This window comes from Melanerpes formicivorus, unplaced genomic scaffold (genome assembly GCF_026170545.1).
Source record: "Melanerpes formicivorus ecotype bairdi unplaced genomic scaffold, bMelFor1.0.p_v2 SCAF_123, whole genome shotgun sequence".
NCBI classification, from domain to species: Eukaryota; Metazoa; Chordata; class Aves; order Piciformes; family Picidae; genus Melanerpes; species Melanerpes formicivorus.
The window spans coordinates 1159902-1168194 of NW_027142475.1; the positions used below are offsets into that span (position 1 = coordinate 1159902).

The 8293-nt window shown below is 60.8% G+C and overlaps 1 protein-coding gene across 1 annotated transcript in view; it reads right to left on the reverse strand.

The window, feature by feature from the left end:
* Positions 1-8027, reverse strand: part of DSCAML1 (DS cell adhesion molecule like 1) — a 120593-nt gene extending 112566 nt beyond the window's left edge. The window contains 1 exon segment of the mRNA XM_068167751.1: positions 7847-8027. Coding sequence (XP_068023852.1) covers positions 7847-7889 — 43 coding nt within the window. The 5' untranslated portion in view covers positions 7890-8027.
* Positions 8028-8293: the final 266 nt, after the last annotated feature.

Genomic DNA, 8293 nt, shown 5'->3' on the forward strand with positions numbered 1-8293 from the left:
GACCGGAGGAGCGAAGGCTGCAGCCGGGCTGCGCGGAGCTGCTGCGGGGCCACGCTTGGCCCTCTGGATGTCATTTTGTGACATCTCCAGGCTGGTTTGTCGTCATGAATCAGCACTTCCCTTCATCAGAGCAGCACGGTGCTGCTCCCCAACAGATGAAAGAGGCAGAGGCACGTTTGCAGGCGGAGGAGGCAAACAAAGCCCTCGCCAGCAGCAGCCAAGCTATTTGTGGCAACGCCTGTCGAGAGCAGCAGAAGATGGCTGGAGCTGGGGCAGGCACGTGTGAGGAGCACAGCAAAAGCCACCCTTCCTCACCCACCCACCCACCAGCCTGGCACCAGGAGGGCTCAGCTCTGCTCAGCACCCCAATGACCACCCACATCTGCTCAACTTGGCACCTCTGCCCCAGGTCCAGACCACAGCTTCGATTCACCCAAAGGGAAACACTCACAGGTTGCAAGGGGTGGGAAGGGAGCCTCAAAGGGCAGCTTGTCCAGCACCTCTGCAGGCAGCAGGGACACCTGCAGGGCAGGCTGCTCAGGGACACATGAAGTCTGTTCTTGAATGTCTTTGTCCAACCCCCCACAGGCAGCTGGGACAGCTCCAGCCAGAGCAGGCTGCCCAGGGACACATCCAGGCTGAGCCTGAATGTCTCAAGGGATGGAGCCTCAACCACAGCCCTGGGCAGCCTGTGCCAGTGTCTCCCCAGCCTCATGGTGCAGAACTCCCTCCTGATGCACTCTAGGACTTGAAAAAGCAGCACCTTTGAGGTGCAAGAGGAGAATCACCTGCAAACAGGTCCCTAGGAGGTCCTGTCCCAGGTTCCCATCAAACAGGAAGAGGCAGTTTGAGAGACAGAGTCCCAAGGGGTGCTGGGGGGCACGGCGCCGCTGGGGGGGCACGGCGCCGCTGGGGGGCACGGCGCCGCTGGGGGGCACGGCGCCGCTGGGGGGCACGGCGCCGCTGGGGGGCACGGCGCCGCTGGGGGGCACGGCGCCGCTGGGGGGATCCCCATTGGAATCCAGAGGAAAATTTGCCACCTTGAGCACAGTTGGACATTGGAATCATCTCCCAAGGCAAGCAGAGCCCTGCATTGGTCAGACTGAAGGCACTGCTCCCAGGGTGCTGAGCCAGCTCACTGCAACTCTGCTGTCACCTCGAAAGGTCAGAGCAGAGGATCCTTGGGGTCCCTCCCGCCCCGGGATGCTGAGAGGCTACGACAAAGACCAGAGAGCATCCACAAGCCGAGAGGGCAACACCTTCCCCCCAGAGAGCAGCCAGGAAGGGTGGGAGATGGATGGGCGAGGGGCTGGGGTTTGAAGAGGGGAGAAGAACCCCTCCTGAAGGGAGGCACTCAGCTCTCCCTCCCAGCTTTTTTTTTTCCAGGTCAAAGGGAGAAAAGGCTTTTGCAGAGGAAAATGGAGGTTATGGGATTGGCAATAGTTATGTGACAGACGCAGAGAGTTAAATCCAGATAATCTCCTTTACCATTTAGCATTGAGCACCAATCCCTAATTCCATCTTTCATAAAACTGTCTCCAAATCACCCAGGAGAGATTAAACATTTCAGGAATAGTGGCTGCAATGTATTTTTAAACCAGAAAGCACTGCTCGCATCTGGTCAGCTCTGCTGACCCTAACCTAAATACCCAGGGCATTAATTCACAGCAACCTGCACAGAGGAGCCAAAATGGAACAGTTTCTGCCGGGGAGGGGGGAAGGGAGGGTTTGCAGAGCAGGAGCGGGGGAACCCAGCCCCGGGAGAGCAGCTGGGAGCCGCACAAAGCCCTGCGCGGGGCCGGCCGCAGCCTGGGCTGGCTGCGAGAGGCAGGAGCTGGAAGTTATCAGAGTGCAATCTTCCCAAATTGTGCTAAATTACAACCTGCAGCTGCTGAAATATTAATCTCTCTGTCTGAGCTGGGCGAAGCAAGTCATTTTGCTATCATCATCCCCCCCTCGGAATGTTTGCCAGCCCGGGTGGCTGGGCTCCCCAAACTCAGGTACCTGCAGCAGCGGCGCAGCCAAACGCACTCCTCACCTCTAACCCCCCAGACCGTCCCCAGGCCACCTGCTTCTGGAAGAGGCAGCCAGGAGAGGCTCGAGGAGGGCAGATTGAGACTGCAGATGAGGAGAGAGTGAGACTAGGGAGACACTGGCACAGGCTGCCCAGGGAGGCTGTGGATGCTCCCTCCCTGGAGGTGTTCAGGGCCAGGCTGGATGAGGCCCCGAGCAGCCTGGGCTGGTGGGAGGTGTCCCTGCCTTGCTAGATGACCTTTAGGGTTCCTTCCAACCCAAACCATTCTATGATTCCATGAGATGCAGGCACAAGTCCTGTGTGAGCAGTAGCAGAGGCTTAACCTCAGCCTCTGTACCATCAGAGAATCACAGAGTGTTAGAGGGTGGAAGGGACCTGCTGAAATCATCAAGTCCAGCCCCCCTGCCAAAAGCAGGATCACCCAGGGGGATCACCCAGGGGGATCACCTCCCCAGGCCACTGCCCAATGACACGATCCCTCCTCTCCTCCATCCCACCCTTTGCTGTGAGGTGGATGTAGGGCTGCTCTCAGACACTGACAAGCTCAGTGCCAGTGCAGACAGAGCTTTTTCTCCTGAACTAAGAAGCTTTTTCTGCCCATGATGCTCAGACATCACCAGGACTCCCCACCAGCCCCATGCCCACCCAAGGCCAGAGAATTCCTCCAAGCTGAGCAAGGTCCTTCGCACATCAGACTGCGTGGAACTCCAGCAGAGATAGGGAAAGGCTACACGAGTTGTGTTTCAAGGGTGCTCAGGCTCTCCTCTAGCACGGGGATCCAGCCTGGGCTGCTGCCATTCCTCAAGGGGTGGCAGAGGTCCATGACTGCCCACCTGCCACCCAGCAGAGGGACTGCAAGAGCCACCAGGGCTTCTCCAGCCAGCAGCTGGAGGGGCTGCAGGGCTGCTGTGCAGAGCAGCAGGGCTAATCACCACCTCCTCACTCCTTTGTTATCCTCATTAAGGGGGTTTGACACCTGCCCTGCTCAAGGGGAAAGTGACCTGAGGCTTGGCACGCATGGCAGGGTGGGAATTACAGGCAGGTGGCAAGTCCTCATCTTTCCCCTCCTCTGCCTGAAGACCCAGCAGCGATGCCATCACATCCTGCCTGCCCCCTGGAGCAGTCCTCTGCCTTCCCTGGTACCAGCTTCCTGCAAGCCCTCAGCCCTCCTCCTCAGGACACTTCTAATGGCCTTTCTGCTAATGAAGGGAGCAGCCTTGGAGCTGACAGAGCCAGAAGTGGCATCCCCCAGCACCTCAGAAGGGGTGGGGAGAGGAGTGGTTAAGTTGAGGTGAGAAACACGAGGCTGGCACCCTCTCAGGAGGTGCACACCTCCTGCCAGGAGCATGGTGCAGCCATGCAGGATGCCATCCCTCCTCCCAAAGGGTTAAAGCCATGATTCCAGCCCAGAGGCTTCCCCCACATCGTGGCCAGGCTCAAGGGGTGTGGAAATTGCGCCATGAAACAGCAAGGAGGGCCTGTGGCGTTCAGCTGGTGCCCAGCACAGCGATGGCCAACACCACAGCACCTTCCCTGCCCTGGCATCGAGGTTCAGCCACCGCAGGAGTGCCAGCCCTGTGGCACAGCCCCCGTGGCCTGAGCACCGTGGCCCTTCCTGCCTGGCAGCCAGCACCACCGAAGGGCACTGCTCAAACAGGCTTGGAGCTGCCTGCTCCTTAATGCATCTGCATGGAAATTAGGGCCTGAGCCACCTCCAGCGCTTACGCCAGCACCCAGGCTGAGGCTGTAACCCTTGCCTGGCACAAGGAGAGCTCTCCCTGATGATGTGCCCGGCCCCTGCACCTCCCACGTCAGCTTGCTGAGGTACCAGCCTCACCACCCCATCCACACAAGGGGCTGGCTGAACATCCCCCAGCTCTGCACCAGCTCCCAAGCTCCCCAGCTTGCCCAAGCCTTTCCCAGGGGCCCTCTGCTCTGGGGGGTGAGGATTGATGCCAGGCACCACAGGCAATGGCCTCTGCCTCCCCTTCCACAGTCCACTTCCACACCTCAGCCATGCTGGACCCAAAACCTGAGGAACTACAGCCAGGTCCCAGGGGAACATCTGGTGACACTACCAAGCCAGGGTGACAGCACAACCCCCCTCTGAGGCCAAGGCCAAGCCAAGCAGGTACAAGGGGATCCACACACACCTGCTGCCAGGCTTTCCCTGGAGCCACTGCTCCGTGCCATCTGTGCCACACGAGGATTTGCCCCAGCAGGGTTGAGAAACGAGGGGAACCCATCAATGGGGCGAGCTCCAAAACCTCCCCACCTCCTCCTCCTCTTCCCCCCCAAGCTGTGCTCAGTCCCCTCTCTCAGAGAGAGGCCAGCAGAGCCCTCTCCAAGAGGCAGCAGCAGCTGGGGCAGGGAAATGGCTTTCCTAAACACTTGGTAGAAGGGCTGCTGGCAAATGATGGCGGCAGCAGGCAGACCGCCCCTGCTGGGCTCGCCTGCTCCAGGATCCAGGCGCAGGGAATGGGGACTCGCAGCATGAGGGTTATGTAAAACCACTCCAGGAGCAGGAACGCTGCTCCCAGACCCGGCGCTGCCCAAACCTCCCAGGCAAGCCTCGGAGCGACCGCGGCGACGGAGCATCTTCCTCCTGCGTGCCCCCCTAGCAAGCCAGGCTCTGCGTGGCGGGGTGCAAGATGGCCTCACGTTCTCCATGGCACAGCCCAGAGCCCGTGTGCTGCCATGGCAGAATTCCTGCCACAAAGAGAAGCTTCCAGCCTCATCCCTGCGCTCGGCTCACCAGCGGCTCCAGAGGAGAACGGAGCACTGCCCACCCCTCCAGACCAGGGCTACAGGGGTAGGGTGCAGAACGTCACAGTACAAAGGTGCCCTCTGCCATGGCTGCCCAAGACGAAGCCCCCAGCCGCTGAGCGGCCCCCAGCTCTGGGAAGGGCTGTGCCACGGCACGTCCCTGGCACCCACGCTGGGCACTGCCCGCTCCTCTGCACAACCAACCCACCCAGGAACCTTGGGGTCGCCTCTCTCTCCATTTCCTCACCCGAGGGCAGGAGGAGCTGTGGGACTTGGGGCAAGTGACCACTGCGGCTCCTGGCGCCAGGCACTGCTGGGCTACCCGGCGAGGCTGAGCAAACCCTGGGCACGGCGAGGAGCGGGCAGCACTGCAGGCTTCTCCGCCGCGCATTTAATGAGGCTTCCATGTTTCATTTCAGAGACAAACGAGCGCCGTGCCACGCTGGGGGGCCGAGATGGGGCCGAGCCGAGGAGGCGCAGGCTGCGGAGCTGACTGCACCCAGCGCCGAGCAGCACGCAGCCGGGCGGGCGGCACGGGGGAGCCAGCCAGACCGCGCAGGGAGATGCTGTCCCCCCAGCTCCAAACCTCTCCCTTTCCACCACTCTGCTCTCCCTCACACCGCTCGCTTCCCCTCTTCCTCTGCCAGGCCATCTTTCTGCTCAGCTCCCCTTTTCCCTTTGCTTGCCAGCTACCTCTTTTTTCGGTTGCTGTAGATTTTCCAGCTGGGGGGGAGAGAAACGAGCAGCTCCAACCCACCCAGGGCATCGCTGAACTTCAGCGGTTTCCCCTGGATCAAGTGTTTATTTGCTTTCAGTTTCTACTTGAGCTCTTGTTCTACAGCAGGAACACGTTAAAAGGATGTGCTTCGGTGCCCAGAAATATTAAGTATCTGAAAGGTTTATCATGCATTAAGCAATTCATTATATTTCTTCTTCCTCTATTTTTTTTTCCCTCCCCCCTCCCTTTATCCTATTATTATAATGAAACTTCCATTGTGCTGCTGGCCTCTCTTTGGAACCGTTTCGCTTTAACGCTTTCCATCACCAGGACTGCTCAGCACTGAAGATTACATTTTTAGTCCTTAAAAACAATATAAAAAAATAGAGAAGATGGGGGGGAAGGAAAGGAGAAAATGAGGCCACGAGGAGTTGTGCTAATGGAGGCTTTTAATTTGCTCTTCTCCAAAGAGAGAGCTCTGTGGGGGAAGAGATCTTTCTTTTTTCCTTCTTAGCGAAGGAGCTAAGGCTGAAACCCTGCAGAAGCCACAAAGCCAGGGCAGCTCGTGGTTATTTTGGTTATTTGGTGATGATGGGGGGGGGGGGGTGGGGTGGTGTTAGAAATTGCAGCAGCCTCGACGGTCGTTGGGTTTGGGTTTAGTTTCCCCCCCTCCCTCCCTCCCTTCCTTCCTTCCCCCCTTCTTCCAGCACAGCAAAAAAATGCAAATGTAAGCAAAGCAGAGGCTGGCACGTTCGGCTCCGCAGCTCCCCAGCACAATAGCGATTTGGGGGGAAAAGCTCCCGAACGCAGCTCTCCCTCTCGCTCTCGCTCTGCTCCAGCTGGAATCCAGCTGCTATCCCACAATTCCTAATCGATGGAACAATTGATCACCCCCACAGAAGCGGGCAGGGTGCCCTAGTAAACCTCCGTGAATATGTTTATATATATATATATATGTAATTTTCTTGCAGCGGATTAGCGCCGAGCGGTTAAAGCAAGGGGCAGCAAGAGGGGGTCTCGGGCGAGGAGGCAGCTCGGGCCCCTCTCTTCCACTTGTCTCCTTCTCCCCTAAACGTCCCCCTTGCTGTTCCCAAATGTCACCACCGCTAATTAGGGCAGATGTCATTTCGCATCCGCCGAGCAGAGGGTTTCCAAGAGGTGGGAGCTTCCCCTTGCCACATCTGCAGGTCAGGTCATGTGCAAGGTGGCAAGGGGGTGGCGATTCGGCACAGGAATGTCACTTAAAATTCCTGCAGATGGGGAAAAGGGCAGATCCTTTATGTAACCCCGGCTGGCCGCGGGGCCCGGCGCCGCGATTGAACCGCCCGGGCTCGGAGCAGCTCCTTCCCTTCCTTTTGAATTGCACCTAGAGACTCGCTGCAGAGTATCACCTCTATGGATGTGGGCAGCCTTCCCTTCATCTCCAACTTCAAATTCAGCTCTAATCTTTATGTGTGCATCTCCTCCACGCTCGTTTCACGATTCCTCATCCCTCCCCTTTCCCCCCCGCCGCCATCCGATTCATGCCGAGCCGCCGGGTTGCACCGGGTGCAGCATTCCAAGAGGGAAGGATGTGATTTCCAGAGCATCGCTACATCTCCTCTGCCTTACGGGATCAGGCTAACGCTCCAAGTTCTCCCGGGAAGCGGGGACGCGGAGCCGCGGGGAGCTCCGGTTCCCAGCGCCAGCCTGGCGATGCCGCGCACGTCGATTCCACCTTCCAGCTCCCTGCAGCCACCGGCGGACCCCCGAGAAGCGGCTCTGGGATCGCTCCGGGACGCGGCCCCGCTCCGCGCTACCCGCACCGCGCTCCGTGCTCCTCTCCGCCCGCGGCGGGGGCACCGAGAGCCCCGCCGAAACGGTTCGTCCCGTGGGAGAGCACCGAGAAACGCCGAGTCCCGAGGTCGGTCCCCCGGAGGGGCTGCACAGAGAGCACCGGGGAGCTCCGGGAACTGCGCACCGAGAGCTCCGGAGCGCCGAGACGGGTGCGTCCCGTGGGGGAGCACTGAGAGCCGCCGGTGGCTCCCTCGGAAAGGCTGCGCCGAGAGCTCCGGGGACCCGGGATGGGCTGCACCGAGAGCTCCGGGGACCCGGGATGGGCTGCACCGAGAGCTCCGGGGACCGATTTCCCCGCAGAGGCTGCACCGGAAGCCTCGGGGAGCTCCGGGGACCCCGCGGACGGCGCACCGAGAGCCGCGGAGCTCCGAGTCCGGTTAGTCCCGAGAGCCGAGACCTGCTTAGCCCCAGCCGTTTCCGGGGCCAGCCCGACGCCACCCAGCCGGTGCCCGGTGACCCCCTTCGTCCACCCCCGCTCCATGCCCACCTACCTTTCCGCAAAGAGTACAGCAGGAGAAAAGTTACCAGCCACATGCCATAAAGAGCAGCCGTGGCCCCGGGCTGCGGCGCAATTGCGGGCGGTGCGGTGCCCCGGCGTGCCGCGCTCCTGCCGCCGCGCTGCCAGCCCGCCGGAGGTGCCCACAGCCCCGCTCGCCGCCGCCGCCGCCGCTCCTCCTCCTCCTCCGGCCCTCGCCCGGCGACTGGCGGCGGGAGATGGGCCGGGCTCCCGCACACTCCCCGCCCCGCGCCCCGCTCCCCGGCCCCCCGCCGAGGGCAGCGCCCCGCTCCCCCTTCTTCCTCTTCCTCCTCCTCCTCCCACTGTGCGAGCATGGGGGGAGGGGGGACAGCGCCGAGCTGCACACCCCGCACCCGGGGGGCACCCGTGGGCAGGTGCCAGGGGGAGGTTACCGTGCTGGCCACACTCCACGGAGACCCCC